The following is a 19,524-nucleotide window of genomic DNA, read 5'->3' on the forward strand; positions in this document are numbered from 1 at the left end:
ATGYATTCCATACTAAGAAAAAACTACTACCAACAATCTAGAAACCGTATAAAAATAATATTTTGAGRACAGTAAAATGAAAGTTTAAGAAACATAAAATACAATAAATAAAATTTAAAGAACGAATAAGTGTAAAAGAGAGGCCTATTTGATGTGTTAGAAGGGAATTAAGTTTTATTTTGAAGTTATATTGGTAAAATATAAGTCTGTGTCACCTTGTTCCACCATGTTCCATGGGGTAGGGGTGAAACATGTATGTTCCACTTTGTTCCTGTCTGTGTCACATAAAATTTATGCCAAGCATGGGACAAGGATCCCTGTCTTGTTCTGTCCTGTCTATGTCCATGTCCAGTGTACCAAACGCACCATTAGTTAACGGTAAACGACCATCCAAAGGAGAGGCTAAATGCGGACATTTTCGTAAACCATGATTCTTATATTTTTAAAATAACAGGGACAAAAAGCATCATTACTTACAAACCACAGGGATCGAAATTGTAGTTTACTCTAAAATATAATATAATAACAGGTGTCATCTTGAAGGAAATCACGTAACCCGCGGGAATGTCGCTACGAAAATTGGAGCATCCGCCGTACCGGCTTTGTTGGCCGGTGAGAGAGAGACAATACGGAGGTGTAGCGAATCAGACCAACATTGTCTTGGTAAATCCGTCCAATTCATATCATAATCCCTAGGGTTTTTCATCTCCTCTGAATGATTCTTTCTATTATTCTTCTGAAATACCAATCCCTTTTCTTTTATACATCAAATGTTTTTTCTGCCAAGTATTTGATGTTTTTCTCTCATGGGTTTTTGCTAATCACAACAAGAAGCAGAGAGTTTCGAAATTCCGAAAACTTTAATCGAGAKTTTGAAGTGTGAAAATTCTATGGCAGAAGAGAAAAAGAAGCCAAAACGACACTATCAAGTCTGGAAAGGAAGTAATGTAAGTTCTCTTGACGTTTCCCTTATTTCTCAGAGAGTTAATTGGAATTAGGTTTTATTTCCCTGATCGTTGACATMACTTGGCTGTTTTCCTATGTCAATCCTAGCTTTAACCACTTAAGGGGGAATTGTTTTGTATAGTAACTTTGATTTTACACTGGTTGTATATCGTATTTGCCTTGTTGATTAAGGATCATGGCTATCAWAGTTGAGTTCATTTGCACTGAAATGTGGTCAGAAACTGTAGAAGTTCCATTCTAATGTCAACCCAATGACGTTTTAACTTCAAATATGATATGAGTTCATGTGAGTTGTATGAAAATTCAGTATCCGTTATCTATTGGTGTATGTTTTGCAACAAAATTGATATTGCTTTTGAATCTGAGAAGCCAATAGGTTTGACCTTAAGAGTTTAACCTCCGTTCTTACCCAAAAAAAAAAAGAGTTCCACCTCCTTTCTAGGGAAGACCAAGTATAAATTTTYTTACTAATTGATTTTTGAATAGCATGGAAAGAAAACTGAGTTAAGAGCATGTAGTGAACTTTTGGATCCATWAGGAAACTCCAAAGCAAATAAACTAAAATCAGCCTAATATCAGCTTAGAAGAGCATTGACATGGAGAAATACATAAACCTCTTGTTGGGTCTTCTTCTTTTGCTTCCTGGTGCATGTGAGATAGCTAGCAAATTTCCGCATAAAGTGATAAAACCAAACCCAGTAAACTAAATCCCACGCGGAGTAGGGACTGTGAGGGTGAAATGTAAGCAAACCTTTCCTCTACCCAAGGAGTTGAAGGGCTGTTTCCATGAAGATCTTGCCATGCGTAAAAGATCCTTTTTTTGCAAAAAAAGATTTTGCAAGAGTTTTGGAATCTTAAGCAACCTGAAAGTATGTCAAAAAGAAGAAATGAAGTTTAGAGAAGTTAATAAAGAGCAAGTGCAGCAAGTACGCACAATAAACAACATGATAAAAAATTAAACAAGGGCATTAAAAGCATTAGGAGAAGCACAAAACGGCTAATCGACCTAACATGTAAGTTAAACAAAAGACCCCATTCTGGCTAAACTCGCAAAAAACTACTCCAGACTACTCCAAAGGGTCCCCGCTACCTATCCTAGGACTTCAATACCTAGTTGTCTACTCTCTAACCCTCCCCCTAGTCCCGCGAATCCACAGACTCCTATATAATGTCATGCCTTTTGAAACATAAAAGTCGCGATGTCCGATCTCAGCTGTTCATCCATGTTCTCCTCGGCATGTCTTTCGACCATTACGCTCTCAACCTTCTTCACCAATGTGGACATCTATCTTCTACGAATGTGCCCAAACCACCGCAATTTTTCCATTCTCAGTTTATTTATGATAGACGATACTCCCAAATCTGCTCGGTAGACCTCATTCGGTATCCTGTCCAACATAGTTCGCCCACAGGTGCACTGAGCATCCTTATTTCTGCAACTTCCAACTTCCTTTCATGAACCTTCTTTATCGTCCAACACTTCACCCCATACAGCATTGCTTGTCTGATGGCTACCTAATAGAATTTTCCATTTAATTTTAGCGGGACCTTCCTGCCACACAAAACTCTCGTGGAAACTGTCATTTTAGCCACCCTGCCTTTTGTGGTGTGTCACGACATCCACGTCCTTTCCCTCCTTAATCATGGTGCCTAGGTATTTGAAATTGTCATTTTGGGGGACCCTTTGCCTTCTAATGTCAACTTCTACCCCCCAAAATTGGCATATATGTATTAATAGAAGAGCATCTTACACRTATGACAAAACACCAAAATTTTGTTTGTATGATACTTGTTTATTGTGGTAGCTGTCATCAGAACTGTCAAGTTAACAGGGTCCACTATGACATTTAGAATTAGATGCCAATAAACTCAACATGATGGTTCTATGGTCATGTTTGTAATGGCAAATGTTCACAGGTCTGCGTTTCTTTTTAGAATAAGTTGTTGGTAAATGATTTATTGTTYCTTTGGATTCTTTTTTATATTTGTGTTGCTTTTTAGCTCTAAAACCCYCACATTATATGATAAAATGAAACAAATGCATACAAGCACAGTAGAATCCTCAAAGGGGAGCACTAGATAGTACAGAAACACTTAAAAACAAGAGAGAAACACTTGGTTTAATGCTTTATTTCTCGATCATATTTGATGGTCACATATGAGGTGGTCTCYCCCTTTTATAGGTGGCTCCACCATTTCATTACACATTCTAAACTCATAAAGCTCTTAGGTCCTCATAAAATGTTTAAGCTTCATACGTGTCATTAAGCTTTTACAACATATAAGAGAGACCTACTGGTATACACACATATAATACACTGCATTATTTTAGAATCTGCTTTTGGAGAATGCCCTCTTTGCGAACCTTGGGTTGCATATTTAGTGTTGGCATTGTGCCTTTGTCGAGTATCCAGACTTGAAGAACTTGGGTCATGACATTCTCTCCAACCGATTCATGATGCATTGGCCGTAACGTGTGTCTTCATGATCCCCCTTGCAGCTCCCCATCTGTTTGTGCTTAACTACCTTTCACCTTCTGCATATTGTAATACAGTCATTGTTCCCAATCTTCTTTTTTCTTCCATGTGGAACTGCTTCGCTATTCTTGGAAACTATTTTTCTTCATACAATCCTTGAACCAATGCAGCTCGTTACATATATGGCAATTGGAAGGTGATAATTGTCTAGGTACACTTTTGCTTACTGAACCCATCTTGTTAAGCACTATGTTTGCACATGTTCTTTGGATAATCCATTGACCAGTGCAGTCCTCAATGTAAGAAAAACTCTTTGTTTGTCTCTCCCCCTCTACTTGTATGACTACCCCTATGATGTTCATAGGACTTGGGAGACTTGAGTTGTTTCTTGTGCTTGTACCCTCAGCGATAGTGAGAGCATTGCTAATGTTTTTGGCTCCTCGATGTTGCAACCCTTGGATGCCTTCTGGTCTTAATGCATCCAAAAAGTTGAATAACAAGTTCTTGTTACTCGATGTTTGGGATTTGAAGCATGAGGACTGAGAAATTCTTGTTTTTGTAGCTTGACAATATGCCAAACTCTCAAGCACCTTGTTTTGTTTGTATCTCCTTTGAAATCTTGCTCAAGCCYGTCAAGATGCTCCTTAACATTGGCTACGGCCAACTTGTGTCACGTCTAAGATGCTCCTTAACAATCGAAGAACAAGAGAGAAGATTTTTGTTTCTTACTCGCAACTTGATGATTACAAATGAGAGGATTTCCCCCATCTATGGGGAACTCCTCCACTCTTCTATGAAATAATCTAGAAACATGAAGCTTCTAGGTCCTACCATATTCTATCTTCCTACATGTTTCATGAATCTTATACAACATTCAAAAGAAACCTAGCACAATATAGAAAACATTATATTGTTCTAGAGTATTCCTTGGAGAACGCTTGATGAACCTGTAGCTCCATATTTGTTGGGAGACAAAGAATTCAGGCCATGACACAAGGCACCAGAAAAAACTCTCTGGAGGGACCAGAAAAGGGAAAATAACCAGATCAGGGTTTAAAGGAAGATCCTCAAATATGGGACTGATTGAGTTTAAAAGAAAGACCCACCAGTAATAAGCTACTTTATCTACACATAACGCACCAGATTGTTTTTTTMACTATATAAATTGGAAGTTGATGTAGCCAATCATAGATTTTGGGGTCTTATTTTGAAAGAGTTGCCTAGAACATTGATGGAGCTGTCCCATATGAGATCCCWATTACCATTAAACTCTGTTGATTGTTGTAGATTTCAGTCTCCAGTGTTGTATTGAAACTTCATTTCCATTTSTGTCTGATGTTCCAGAAATTCTTTTGTGGGGGACGATTGATCTTTGGTCCCGATGTGGCTTCTTTGTTTTTCTCCATTCTCCTGGTTGCAGGCCCTGCAGTATCTTTCTGTATTAAAGTCTACAACATCATCAATCACAATAAGGAACACGATAAATATATTGGTTATTGGTATGGAGTGTTGATCGTGGCAGTTGCTCTCACTTGTTTGGTAAGTAAATCCATCTTTATGGTTCCCGTAGTTTTAACTCAATCTCAGATTGTTCAGATCCCTTACTTTCAATGAACTTTATGAAGAAAAAAATAACTACATTTTGTGTCTACTAATTTTGGACTTCAATGGTGGGTTGGATGGAGGATAAGATCATTTTTCAAATTTACAATTGCAGGTGGGTAGATCTCAAAATGAATCCACAGTAGAAGAATACATTTCTTCGATGATCCTCAAGAAATGGTTTATTCTAGAAACGGAAGACATCTGACATCATTTACGTTATTCCACAGGACATAACGTTTCTTTTCATGACGTCCAGTAGAGACCCTGGTATAGTCCCACGAAACGCATCACCACCTGACCCAGATGAAACATATGAGATGAACACCCCTTCAATGGAGTGGATCAATGGAAGAACTCCTCGTTTGAAATTACCAAGAACAAAGGATGTCATTGTGAACGGTCACTCGGTCAAAGTCAAATACTGTGATACGTGTATGCTCTATCGTCCTCCCCGAGCCTCACATTGCTCCGTATGCAATAATTGTGTTCAGAGATTTGACCATCACTGTCCATGGCTTGGTCAATGCATTGGACTTGTAAGAAATAAATGGAATTACTTTATGTCGTATGTGTTTGTGAATCTTGCATTTGTTTTTATTGACACTAGAAAATAATGGTTTTTCATTTATCTGGTTGCAGCGTAACTATCGATTCTTCTACATGTTTATATCAACATCAACCATCTTGTGCATATATGTGTTTGCCTTTACATGGATCAACATAGCTCAACAAGAAGACAGGGTTTTGAAGACTATGTCAACGGACATTTTGTCAGATTTTCTATTAGTTTACTGCTTCATTGCAGTTTGGTTTGTGGGGGGCCTAACAATTTTCCACTTCTATCTTATTTGCTCAAACCAGGTAATCATTCCCTTCAAAATCTTAGGTCCCGTTTGGTTTGTAGGATTCGATTTGGAATTCAATTCCATTCCAATCCCATGTTTGGTTTGAAGGACTGCTTGGATCTGAAATCCCGGGATTTCATTGAAATCCCACAAACATGGGATTTGTTGGTATTTCGTGGGATTTGTGTGTATTGTGCAATAATGTTAAAAAAATATGTTTAAAACACTTTGTTTTGTAATAATCAATTAATAGAAAGGCGATTTTATTATTTTAATAATTATTTATAATTTGTTTTTATAAATTATTTATTAACAAACGGAATTCAATTCCATTCCAAATCCTACAAACCAAACACACCAAATATTCCAAATCCTTCCAAATCCTTCACGAAATCCATATCCCTCAAAACAATTCCATCAGACCAAACGCCCCCTTAGGGTTTGTTTGGTTGGTTTTCCATCAAGTCATGTATGGATAAAATTGTTTGTATGGATTAATCTGCCTATATAGATTGAGAAGATTTTTGCTTGGAAGGGTTTTTTCATATWTGGAAAGAGCGCGTTTTTTAATTTGGAGGGATAGGTTTGGAAAAAACTTGCCTCTCTGCATAAAGCTCCCCCCTAAAAGTTACTAAGCCACTTTCTATATCATTAAGCCACTACCAAACAGTCATATATAGCTGACCGGATAAGCTATGAGTTCCATTAAGTTCATTTAGYTGCTAACAAACATGCCCTTAATTTGAATGTATACACAASACATGCCATGGTTAACTTTCTGTAGTTTCTATGAGAAAATATGAATCAATATAAAGAAATCTTGATATCAGTAAATGCTCGTATATGCTCTTCTAGAGTTCTAGTTTTAGTTTAATGCATATCTATCTGAACCTCAGGGGCGGACCCACTATACTGCATACCGTGGCACGAGCCACCTCCGTCGTAGTGTAAATTTTTTTAGGGTTGTGAAAGGTGYCACCGTATTATTTTGTTAGGTGCAACCATATATTCTTTGAAGAAACTACGATAATAACACAAGTTTCTCTTGGTAGAGTTGATTTGCACCKTCTTTTCTCCCCTTTTCAGGCACGTGTTCGAATCCCATTTATGTCATTTTCTTAGTTTTTAGCTTTTAATTTTAGGTTTATTATGTTCATGAAAATATTTGGGATAAGAGACTCGAACGCAGGACCTCACATACAAAAAGCAAGGAACTAAGCAACAAACCAATGATGATTTTGTGTAAAAAATCCATAGCTTCGTTTTTTATAGTCAAATGGTGTGCCACTACTTGAAAAGATTTCTAGGCCCGCCTCTGCTGAACCTTGCTTTTAATGCAGACAACATATGAAAACTTTCGATACCGATATGATAAGACGAATTTATATCACAAGGGAGTTAAAAAGAACCTTGCAGAAATCTTTCTTTCCAAGATCCCTCCTTCGCTGAATGATTTCCGGGCATATATTCAAGAAGATGACAGCATAGTGATGGAGCCCACTAGTCCAAATCTTGGGAGTACGTCAAAGGAAAAAATTGACATCGAAATGGGAAATAAGTTTGTAGAAGCAAGTGGCCTTTCACTTCCACAAATTTTACAGAATTTGCATCATAAACACCTAGAGGACAACATGAGAAGTAAGGAGGGAAATGGAGCATCCGATTCTCTCCCGTCTCCCTTCTGTCTTGAAACAAAAGAAGACAGTGCTAATGCAGAGGATAAATGTGACGAAGATTCTGTAACTCCTGAAATTCAGCCTGTTCATCAAGTATAGAGGTAATACATTTCCCTTTTTCTCGTCTAAATGTTCTTATTCTTTTAGGAAGTTGTTATATTAGATATTAAGTTCAGTTTAATRGAACTATTGACACCATTTTTGTGGTAATAATCGTAGTTTGATAGCTCATTTATGTTGATGGTTTGCTAAAATTTGGAACCGGAAGAAATGTTCTTACCTCTTAAATGATTGTTGTGGTCGCGATATTTATTAATGACCGAGTACATTTTCTTTTTTTTGGGTATTAGTTTAGCTACTTAATTTTAGGGTCTGCTTGTTAGCATATTAACGAACTTAATGGGACTCGCAACTTATTTGGTCAGCTATAGATGATTAGATGACTGTTTGGTAGTGGCTTAATAATATAGAAGGTGGCTTATTCAGTAAGGTTCTAGGGAGAAGCTTTATGCAGAAAGCCGAGTTTTTTYCAAACCTGTCCCTCCTGGTTAAGAAGCACACTCCTTCCATTTATGGAAAAACYCTCTCAAACAAAAACCTTTCTGACAGAATAATCTACACGAACATCTTTATTTATTAAGGACTTAATGGAAAACCAACCAAACATCCCCTTACTCCGGTACTTGAAAAAGGGCAAACCCCTTTCTCCCAAAGGCTTCTTGTCAGGTGTTGTAGGTTACAAAACCTTTTTGCACTAAATAGAAGATAATGTTTTGCATGTAACCTCCATATGACTCGAACCCATGGCCTCTCCGTCACAGATAAGCATCGTTACAAGTAGCTCCGAKAACTTAGATCCCTATAAACATTTGAAAATCCATTCTTGGCCGATCAYCAATTTGAAAATCTTGTTATGTTTCCACTTAATATATGTTGTACAGATCTGTAAAGGGTTATGTTCTTCATAAGTTAGATCACAAAAACGGAGGTAAGCTTAGAGCACGAGTGAAAAGGCTTTGATGAAGCCAAGTATTATTGCTGGAAATGATGGTACTTAAACCAAAGAGTATTTATYATCCAACGCCTACCCGGTTTTATACATCTTGCAGGTTCGGCATTCAAGTTATGCTTTGGCWATCATCAATCCGAGTATTTTTCACAATTGAAATGGGCAAATGGCATTCTTGGGTGGCTCAGGGATGGTGTTTAATGTAAATGTATGTGTAGAACCTTGCCATTTATATGCTGAACAAGAACAAGGACAAGGGTAAAGRAATGAGGAACATGACTGACTGTTGTAATTGGAAATAAACAAGAACTGGTTTTGCAGTTGGATTTCTGATTCTTCATTTCAACCATTTTTTCCTTCTTTCTTCTGCTTCACTCYGAGTCCCACGTGGATATAAAAGTAGATTTGTGAACTTCTTATAAGATTAAAGTTGTGGGCTATCAATAACWTTTACCATCGTTATAAATTGATTTASAGATTATCAAGTGAGTATCTTTTCAAGGCCACCGGAGGTTTTCCCTACTTTTGATTCTAGGGACCATGAGATTAGTGAGATATGCATCATTAAATCATGAGTAAATTACGATTTTTATCCTTGTGGTTTATTAATAGTATCGATTTTCGTCCCTATGATATAGAAATCGTAATATCTGTCTCTTTAGTTTTCAATTTATTGCTGTTTTCGTTTCTAGACTAATTTCTATCTTTAAAATATAAGAGGGACCACCAGACCAGTAAAGTAAAGAATTGTAAATTACGATGACTAAAACAATAATAAGGATGAAAATAACAAATTACAGGGATGAAAACCGTAATTCTTAAAATATAGAGGTGAAAATCGTAATTTCTAATCAACCATAAGGACTAAACGTGATTGACTTTTAAATCATTAACAAGTAGTTTCATATTTATTTTGAAAAATCAAATTTGTTGAATAAAAGTCAAAATTAAATATATGAAAACACAACTTTAAATTAAAAGGACGACACGTAAAGAAATAGAATATCCATTTGGGCGGCGGTGGTACRAAATGACGCGTAGACCTTTCTTAATATCTAAAAATATTTAATTATATTAAAAATTATAAATATTTAAATATTTTTTAAATAATTAAATATAAAGTATAGGAGTTATTGAAATTGGCATACCAGTGACCATCTGACGCGACCTCACAGGAGACTTGAAAACCAACCCATCCATGTAAAAGAYGACAACTGAATRAGAATCTGAAAYAAGTATTTAMRGKTGTTTGGARTTGCTTATAAAAATAATCTATTRATTTATTTTAGTGTGATATTAGTAATAARYATTTTTTAGTRTTTRGATAAAAARCTTATACCGGTAATAAGTAGGTTTTGAATAAGTTAAACCATTATAACTTATAATAAGTTGATAAGAACTTTTATAKAAAATAATAAGTTTTTTCAAATAAGCAATCTCAAACACCCCCCTTAAGCTAAGAAAATAAAAAGTTCAGAAAAAATGTATAAACTTTTATGTTTTATGTAATTAAGGTTTGAATTTAGGTGAAATGGAAGTTATAGTAAGAAGGATAATTTATCTTTTTAGATAAGTTATAATTAAAGATAAACAAAATGTTGTGAAGATAAAAAAAAACCGAATCTTTACAGCAAAAACAACATTGTGAAGGTTATCTTTGCAGTGTTTTGTTGTAAAATTTCAAATGTAAAAATCATGTCTCACAAAAACAGCTTTATCTCACATGATTCCAAGTCGTATGTACAAATATATCAAAAAAGAAAGATGATTGAAAAACAAAATAAAATCATATGGAAAAAAATATATTGATGACATGGGCCAACAACAATGACGATGAATACACGTAATCTCATCTAGATTTTACTTTTRGTTATTAGACTCTTTTCATTTTTTCTAATTTCCAAAAATAAATATTAAATTGGCAAYTTTAATTATAGTTACATAGAGAAATATTTTGTTAGAAATTAGTTGAGTTAATGAGCAAATAATACTGAGTTAAATATCACATCACTCATCACATCAACATAGTAACCAATTAATGATTCAACCGGTTATCCGGGTACTTAACTTTTTAAAATTTTACATCTTAGGTACCAAAATGAAAGTTTTGAACATACGTTACCCAAAATAAAAATCAAATCAAAGTACGTCAYTTTTTCGTACAATTTGTCCTTAATGTTATAACATATCAATTATAAACATATAATTTATAACAGACAGAACGCCCATATTAAATTAAAATGTGTTATTATAATTAATCTTCATTAAAAATATAAATACGTGGCCCATTGTGAGCAATTAACAAGTGTTCAAAATATATGATTCTAMTTGTCATTGTGGTACTTAGAATATTAAAATAATCAATTTAGAGTTATGAGAAGATTGGCAACTTCAACCTATTTATCTAAAAATTGATTKATATTAGTTTTATATTATTTTTAATGAGTTCTAAATCGTTAAGAGGTGAATTTCGTTTGATAAAAAAGTTTATCTTTTAATAGTTCTAAAGTCCTCTAAATGATTTTATATCATGGGTCTTCCTTAATCATCCAGCGCTCTAATGTCGTTATAAATGATTATCAAACAATTATATTTCATTTTGTATTCTATCATGAGAGCTTCTTAATCATTTTAACCACTTAATTATTATGCAGCAATTCATTCAGTAACTATCAAACGGCTCATAATATTGAAAAAAAAGTAATAAGAAAGATATATTAAAAATAAAATGCATTAAAATAATTTTGACTTGTTAATGTAATAAGAACAAAAAATCTTAATTAATGTAATAAAGTGATAGAATTTTCTATTTTGTAATAATTTTTACTGATAATTTGCTTTAATTTTTGATGATATAAATGTCAAGTTTTCAAGTTATATCGATTGAAAAAAAAAATAGTGAGTAAATTACTGTTAGAAAATATATTGATTGGTAATTTCACTGTTATTACACCTCCAACAAATTCTCTAAAATAGACAACWAAATGTCAAAAACTGTAAAAGAATTACATTCAACTCCAATAGATTMTTTATTTTAGAATTTCCAAAATCAGTTGTATTAATAAAATATAATTTATCATTCCAATATATTTTAAAAAACTAATAAATAAATCTCATTGGTTGAAAATATCAAAATAACGTTTCTTTCTCCTCACTGTAGAGTTTTAGAAAATTCTCCATGTTTGAAGTTTTTCTCTATTTTTTTTTTATTTTTTTAGAGAACAAGATAGATAATATGTCGGAGAAATATAAAGAACCAGAACTTTGTTTTCTTTATTTCAGAAAATTTGTTGATTATAAAAGGGCAAATTACATGAAAAAATAATGTACTTTAATTTGATTCATATTTTGGATAATATATTTTCAAAACGTTCATTTTTTTTTACCAAAGATGTAAAGTTTTAAACATTTAAGTATCCGGGTAGCTGGTTGAAGCATTAACCAGTTATCATGCTGATGTGGCAAATGACGTGGTATCCAACTCTATATTATTTGATGACATGGTTAGTGACATGTTTTTTTTTAATCTAAAATTAATCTTCAACCGGTTACGAACAAAAAATATTTTATTTTTAATTAAAATAAATTTCATCAATAATTTTTTTTAAATATAAGTATTTTTCTGTAAATGTAAGTATTTTTTTGGTATATTTGTTTCATTATATAGATGTAAGTATTTTTTTGGTTTTAAAATGTCTATAGACTTAATCSTTCAAAATATAAAACTTCATTATTTTTTTCCATACTTTTTTCATTATTTTACCAAATTAACCAGATTTATAGGTAATAAAGATGTATTTAACAACTTTTAGAAATTCCAATAAGTTATTTAACAAGTTTTAAAATGTTCAATGATATATTTGCTCCAAAAAATTGTTCAAAAACTTAATCATTCCGAACACTAATATCTATTAGATTTTTTTAGACTTTTCCTTTAAATTAAATTTAAAAAAAAAATCATTTCACAAAAAWTTAATAATAATACTGAAAATGGTTGGAAATGGTGTTAAGTCAACCAACTTGACAAAGACTAGTATTATTATTACTAAGTTGGTGATACGTGGTGGGSCCACAGATTGATTCGGGTTGACCCGACAAGACCCACTTCATATCGACGACGCGTACAAACCGTGTTATTCAGTTCCATCCACGACGCGTTTTTCTAAACAAGACAAATTTCTCGATTTAAACATTTACCTAATTACCTTTATACCCCCAATAAACACATATTTATTGTCAAATATTTTTTATAAATTTAAATYAAATATTTATTTTACTAAAACAAAAATAACATACGATTATTTTATATATCTTGTAACGATGATTAACCATCATCCACGTATTGATTGTCTTGGGGGTTATTTGACGGTTGTTGAATGGTTTAATGTAAAATAATTAAGTGTTCAAAATGATTAAAAAACTTTCATGATATAATGTAAAATAAAATATAATTGTTTGGTAATTGTTTACAATGAAGTTAAGAGGCTGAATGGTTAACATAGGCCCAAGATAAAAAAAACATCTGGAGGGTTTTAGAGCCATTAAGATAAAAAAAAATTGTTAAACAAGATTCACCTCTTAACGATTCAGATATTGATTCTTAATTAAACTATTAAGAAATAAACAAATAATTCTTTCTATTCTTGTTATTTTATGTTTATAATTTTATTTCAGATTCAAATAGAAAAAACGAGATTAACATGACATCAATTTAACAAGGACTTACTACTCATGTTGTTATTTCTTTATAAACTTGGTAGCTTTCAAACGTGTATATGACTTAGTATTAAAATCAGTATATAAGACCTTAAAAAGTGGTCAATTCACTAATTKATGCACGGGGTTTATTCAGGGACGGATCCATAATTTTTTCCAAACAGTGGCATAATTTGACTATAAGAAGAAAAAAAAAGTATAGGGAAATGATTTCAAACGGTGACACCGTTTGCCTATAAGAAACAAATATACATATTTTTTTTCCAAACGGTGGCACCATACGACTAAGTAAATGACACTGACAGAATTCAAACTTGAGTCTGTGGTGGAATAAAAGTCTTGCAAATAACTTGTAAACAATTTGCTTGCTATGCACACGTGCATGAAAACCAAAAAACAACTTCAATTACTTGTATGCACATGTTATGTTGTCCAGATGAATGATTACCAGAATATTTATCAATTTTTTTATTTTGGTTAGATCGGTTTTGGTTTTATTGGATTGTAGACCGTCATTCAAGAAAYTATCTAATTTCAACGTTGAAATGTGATACCCTCAAAACATGAAAGAGGGAATAATTAATTTTTTTACTGATCTATTTTAGTAAAATTATWRAAATTAAAAAAWAATCATGAGAATATTTCCAACARATTTTCTATAATATCTAAAAAATAAGGAGTTATAAACCAAAATCTGTAAAAATAATTACAAGAGATTTTTTTATTTTAAATATTTCAACATTCATTTTATTATTAAAATATTCCACAAATTTATCATCRGAACACACTTTTTAAAATGAATTTATATAAAATAATAATAGTCCAACCTCTTTGATGGGAATGAAGATAAAAAAAACAATAAATAATAAAAATCGTTATTTTTTTTATTTTAGAGAATCTGTTAGGAGTTGTTTGTTTATCTCTTAATAATTTAATTAAGAGACAACTTCTGAATTGTTTAGAGATTAATCTTGTTTGTTAAAAAGTATGACTCTTAATGGTTTTAAAATTCTCTGAATAATTTTGTATCGTGGGTCTTCCTTAACCATTAAGCGTCCTAATTTTATTGTAAACAATTACCAAACAATTATATGTCATTTTCCGCCATATCATAAGAGTCTCTTGATTTTTCTGACAACTTAATCATTTTGTATTAAATTATTATTAATTTGATAGTAGTAGTAGTAGGTTCCATTTTCTGAATTATTATTAATAAAATAAGAATAAATAAATGCATCGTAAATCGGGTGAAAGTATTTAAAACAAAAAAAAAGGATATTTGAAAATGAAAGAAATAAAAGGTAGGGGATGGGAAGGGTGAGGGGGGCAGAGCGGTAAAAACGGATGCAACGAATTTGATAAACCGATCACGTCCGGAACCGAAGCTGGTATATAAACCCTATTCTTTGTCTGAAAGCCATTGGTTACAATCGACAACCCTATTTTCTCTCCCTCTCCGCTTTTTCCACCCACCACTTCCAACCTATCTTTCTTTCACTCCAAATGGCCGATCAGCTCACCGATGACCAGATCTCCGAGTTCAAGGAAGCCTTCAGCCTATTCGATAAGGATGGCGATGGTATGCTTCATGTTTATTTTGCTCTCTCTCTGATTTCATTTTTGTTGATTATTGAAATTTCATTTGCTTGATTTTGTGTTTTAGATGGCCCTGCGATTGTTATAGAAATATATTTTTTAAGTATTGTCTATGTTTATGMCATCAATCTGGGGTTTATTCCTGGTTTTAGGAGCGAATTTTTCAATTAATGTGATGCAAATCATGTTTTTCTCATAGAATCTGTTTGTGATTTGGAGGTTGATTTTGATGAAAACGTTGATTTATTTTCGTGTATCGGCGTTTGAATCTGCTGGGTGTATGAAATAAACATTAGAGGAAAACGAAAGATATATAAGGAAAGTTAAAAGATGTTTGCACAAATTAGGAATTGCAACGGTGAAGAATTCTTTTTGCAAATTTACCAAAAAAATTCATGTTTTAGAAGGTATTTAATCTACATGTCACGTCAAACATTGAATTTGTTTTAAAACGGATGGTAGTTAATATACAAGGATAATCAATTAATCTTAAGGGTCGCTATCAACATGTCCCTGTTCTCATCCATTGGTACATACTGAGAAATGCATGTGTTGGCTGATCTACGGAATGTTTTATTTGGTTAATAATTTTTCAATAATTTGATTTTTGAATGGACAAATGTATCGTGGGGACTGCTAACAGGTGGGAAGTTCTTTTTTCTTTGTGTTGACAATTGAAGATTGATCAATCCAGAGTATTTTGATGATTGGATCTACAACTATAAGAGGACCATACCTCCTGCTCATGGAAAATAATGGAAAATAGGATATTTCTTTTTCTGGAATTGAGATCTTATTTTTTTTCAAACTGTTATGCTGTTCGATCAAKGTTTGTCAAAGGCTCTCGGCAGAAACCCTAGTGCCTAGATGCTCGGTGCTAGGTCCCTGAATAATCTATATATTTATCACACAATATTCTTCTAAAAGTAATTTACTTTTATATAAGGGTTTATTTCTAATTTTCGAACAGCAGAATTTTCCTTCCTTTCTAATTCTATGGCTCCTTCAATGTTTAGAGACTAGCAGGGGTTAATATGGACTTGGCATATTTTCCCAGATGCCAGAATATATAATAATGACAATAACAATAATAATTACAACTATTCTATAGTGGCAGTAGAAATAGCCAATAAAATTGATATTGTAGTAGTTGACTTGGCATGTAAACATAAGACCAAGGGAAAAAACTAAACCAACATAAGCATCAGGAAATAAGAGTAGGAATTGACATCGAAGAACCAGACTGATTCCACTCCAGAAGGCTCCCAAGTCAAATAAGAAGAGTGATCGACATGTATTCTTCTTCTCGTTTTTGTCTCTCATCTCTGCTGTATTAGGTTTTGTGTTGTATTAATGTGATTGGATTTATATGAGTGAAAAGGAGGTGAAATGACTGAAACCATCTAAGTTTTAGTATGGGCGGAAGCAACAACCAGCAYTTAAAAATTATAGTTGCCTCAGGTCACCTTTCACACAATTGCCTTGCATGGACCTGGTGCCTCATCAACCGTAGAGCCTCACTTTTTCTCTGGGACTTTTGACAACTATGTGTTGGATACAACTTGTTGGGCATGATGGAACATTCTACCAAGACTTTTATTCCACCCAACCACATGCCCATTTCCCTTGGAACATGACCTCTTAGCTCTAAAATCAATAATATGCATGAAATCTATGAACTCTGATTGACACTTGTACTATGTTCAAGGGACTTCACAATGTACTTATGTAGTATGTTGGATTGTATGTTGACTTTAGCATCTTAATCATTCGCAATGGGATGGAACCACAAACTTGGCAGTGTGTGTATGACCCCTCAATATGTAATGGCACTCTTAAAGGCTTATTCCTTTTGCATTACCATTTACTCTGATGTGAAGGTCTTAGTATCACCATGCATGATGCCTTCTCTTTTGCTATTAGCCTTTTACTTTTTGTTCTTTTCTTTTTCTTGCTACTTCAAGTGTTTGACTTACAGTGAGGCTGGCATACCTATAATTTGACATGAGTACCTGCAAATGAACCATAATTTGATGTAGAATTAAAACAGGGTGTTTTCATGGGTTCAATATGCTAAATCGGGTGAACTACACAAAAGTCAAATATCTCTGGTACAATCAAAATTCTTAAAAGAGTARTATATTTATAACCATTTTGTATTTTACTGTAACGATGGATCCCATAATATCGGTATATCTAATGGTATTGAACTTGTTTTATTTACTCCCTTTATTAGTTCATGCCTGTGAAACAGCAATACCTGAATTAGGATGCTGTAYGATTGGGTGCATCTGCAGCCTGGGCATATGACTTGGCATGCACCCATGACCTATTTATAAAAATTAAAATTAGTTTCTTGTGTATGGGAAATATGGCATGGCTTGTTCTTTTAAATGGTTGGAATCATTTTTGTTATTTTGATTTCTTGATTCAAGTATTCCAATACTTCTGGGTCAACAAAAAGACTTCAGGTACTTGGGCCGTTGGACTGTTGGACATGCTATATATAGTTTTATGGGCATGAAGTATGCACACTCATACCCCAAAAATTGGGGTTTTAAAATTTTGTTTTCTTTTCTCCACTCTACTCTATTTTCATGTTTATATGTATGCGTCTCATTCTGCTAGAGCATGTTGTACGTTCTGTTTGTTGTTCATGCTTTGTTTTTTCTCAACATTCCTTAGCATGTTCTACATTCTGTATGTTGTTCTTGCTTTGCTTTTCTCAACATTCTTAGGCTTCCTGTTTATGTGCTTCTGGGATGTCGATGTCATGTCATCCAAATAGAGTTTATCAATATGTGATTGGATGAATTGTTTTGGTATGGGTTTAATAACCTATATGATATATATTTGTTTTCTTGTCTATCTTAGTTTATACACACAAACTCATCTGTGTCACATCCAGATGTTAGCAGTTTTAGAAATGCCAAATCGGTGGACCTGGTTCATCTTGCGTGGTATGCACACCCATTGTTGTACTTCCAGGATCTGGGTACCAGTTTGTTATTTTAGAGTCTAATGGCCTTTTTTGACGTCAGAAGTAACAAGAATTTATCAATTTAAAAGGAAAAAGATGATTCTAACCTCAACCAATTGAAGAAACAAGTGATCAAGAGAATGGTATCAGGGGAGTAAAAGTAWTCATATTAAATCATTAATATTGGATTAAGAATATACTAGGTTCAGTAATTTAGGGGCTATTTATCAAATGCTTACCTGGGTGAGCGCTTACCAAGTTACATTACCTTACCSKATGAATATGACAAGGACCAAGAATCTTACCCGGTAAGAACGAGTTGACCGAGAGTCTTACACGGTGAGGGCAACAACTCTTACAACGGTTAGCGCTTATCGGGTAAATTGTTACATATGATGTCGTTTTTGTTGACTAAAATATTACCACAAGTAAATGATGGTGTTGAATTTACCGGTAAGTGCTTACCGGGTAAGTATTTGGTAAACGGCCCTTTTACCCGTGGATTGAACTTCTTGCTGGCGATAACAGCAAGCCAGAAAGAAGTTCTTACCCGTGGATAAGTGTTAAGCAGACCTAAGTAGCCAGGGGACCTTCTAGCTTCTAATCACTTGGGTGGCTTTTAAATGGGATGCTAATCAATGGAATTGCGATTTGGTTCCTTGCTGGAGTTTGACCTTGTCTTTCTGGTTGGGCCACTAATCTACAAATAATAACCAAGAAAAAGGGCCTGGTGTTTTGACTTGGCCTTGAGAATTTGATTTATCTGCTTAAGTTGATTATAGCTTTTTTGATGACATCTTCTTGATGGTAGATTAGTGGTTTAAATCCCCCATGCTCCGAGGTGGTTTGGTCCACTTTTTAGAACACACTGACTAGATTTTACATAGAAATCAGAATAAGGTATTTGTGTTATTCAGTTATTACGCCTTTTGTTGTCTTCATATTTCAATTCCACCTAATGTAATAACCAACAAAGGAAATTGGTTTTCTTATTCTAATAATACAAGATATGTTGAGATAACAAGTGTGTGTTATGCAGGTTGCATCACGACAAAGGAGCTTGGAACGGTGATGAGATCACTGGGGCAAAATCCTACAGAAGCTGAACTTCAGGACATGATCAATGAAGTGGATGCAGATGGTAACGGAACCATCGATTTCCCGGAGTTTCTAAACCTGATGGCAAGGAAGATGAAGGACACAGACTCTGAGGAGGAGTTGAAGGAGGCATTCAGAGTGTTCGACAAGGATCAGAATGGCTTCATTTCTGCTGCTGAGCTGCGTCATGTGATGACAAACCTTGGGGAGAAACTCACTGATGAAGAAGTTGATGAAATGATCCGTGAGGCGGATGTTGATGGCGATGGTCAAATCAACTACGAGGAGTTCGTTAAGGTTATGATGGCCAAGTGAAGTGATCGATCATAATAGTCATAATTCTCATTTAATAGTGTTTTTGCTTCGTTTGGTTTGATTCGATTTGATTTGATTTTGTCAGTAAAAGTATCTAGTGATGGATGGATCCTTTAAAATCATCTTCTTGTTTAATTATGTATCTGTGACCAAGTCTTCTTTTTTAAGTTCCTGCTTCTCATCATCTTCATGTCCAAATAACTGCATTCCTTTCATTCATTCCTTTGCTTTCTCTTCAATG

At 33.7% G+C, this 19,524-nt stretch overlaps 2 protein-coding genes across 2 annotated transcripts; both read left to right on the forward strand.

The window, feature by feature from the left end:
- The first annotated feature begins 649 nt into the window (after positions 1-649).
- Positions 650-8,876, forward strand: LOC112507189 (probable protein S-acyltransferase 4). Its single transcript, XM_025111639.1, has 7 exons — positions 650-663; positions 832-947; positions 4,788-4,982; positions 5,276-5,584; positions 5,688-5,909; positions 7,234-7,670; positions 8,679-8,876. The coding sequence occupies exons 2-6, from the start codon at positions 891-893 to the stop codon at positions 7,666-7,668; spliced, it is 1,218 nt and encodes a 405-aa protein (XP_024967407.1). The 5' UTR covers positions 650-663; positions 832-890; the 3' UTR covers positions 7,669-7,670; positions 8,679-8,876.
- A 5,827-nt stretch (positions 8,877-14,703) lies between these two features.
- Positions 14,704-19,467, forward strand: LOC112505845 (calmodulin-7). The gene is made up of 2 exons (XM_025109878.1): positions 14,704-14,873; positions 18,910-19,467. The coding sequence occupies exons 1-2, from the start codon at positions 14,798-14,800 to the stop codon at positions 19,281-19,283; spliced, it is 450 nt and encodes a 149-aa protein (XP_024965646.1). The 5' UTR covers positions 14,704-14,797; the 3' UTR covers positions 19,284-19,467.
- The last annotated feature ends 57 nt before the right edge of the window (positions 19,468-19,524 follow it).

This window comes from Cynara cardunculus, assembly GCF_001531365.2.
Source record: "Cynara cardunculus var. scolymus isolate 2C chromosome LG 2, CcrdV1, whole genome shotgun sequence".
In the NCBI taxonomy this organism is placed as follows: domain Eukaryota; kingdom Viridiplantae; phylum Streptophyta; class Magnoliopsida; order Asterales; family Asteraceae; genus Cynara; species Cynara cardunculus.

Coding starts and splice junctions, on each gene's coding strand:
- LOC112507189 (XM_025111639.1), top strand. CDS start 891: ATGGCAGAAGAGAAAAAGAAGCCAAAACGACACTATCAAGTCTGGAAA. Junction 948..4,787: donor AAGTCTGGAAAGGAAGTAAT/GTAAGTTCTCTT, acceptor CTGATGTTCCAG/AAATTCTTTTGTGGGGGACG. Junction 5,585..5,687: donor TTGGTCAATGCATTGGACTT/GTAAGAAATAAA, acceptor ATCTGGTTGCAG/CGTAACTATCGATTCTTCTA.
- LOC112505845 (XM_025109878.1), top strand. CDS start 14,798: ATGGCCGATCAGCTCACCGATGACCAGATCTCCGAGTTCAAGGAAGCC. Junction 14,874..18,909: donor ATTCGATAAGGATGGCGATG/GTATGCTTCATG, acceptor TGTGTTATGCAG/GTTGCATCACGACAAAGGAG.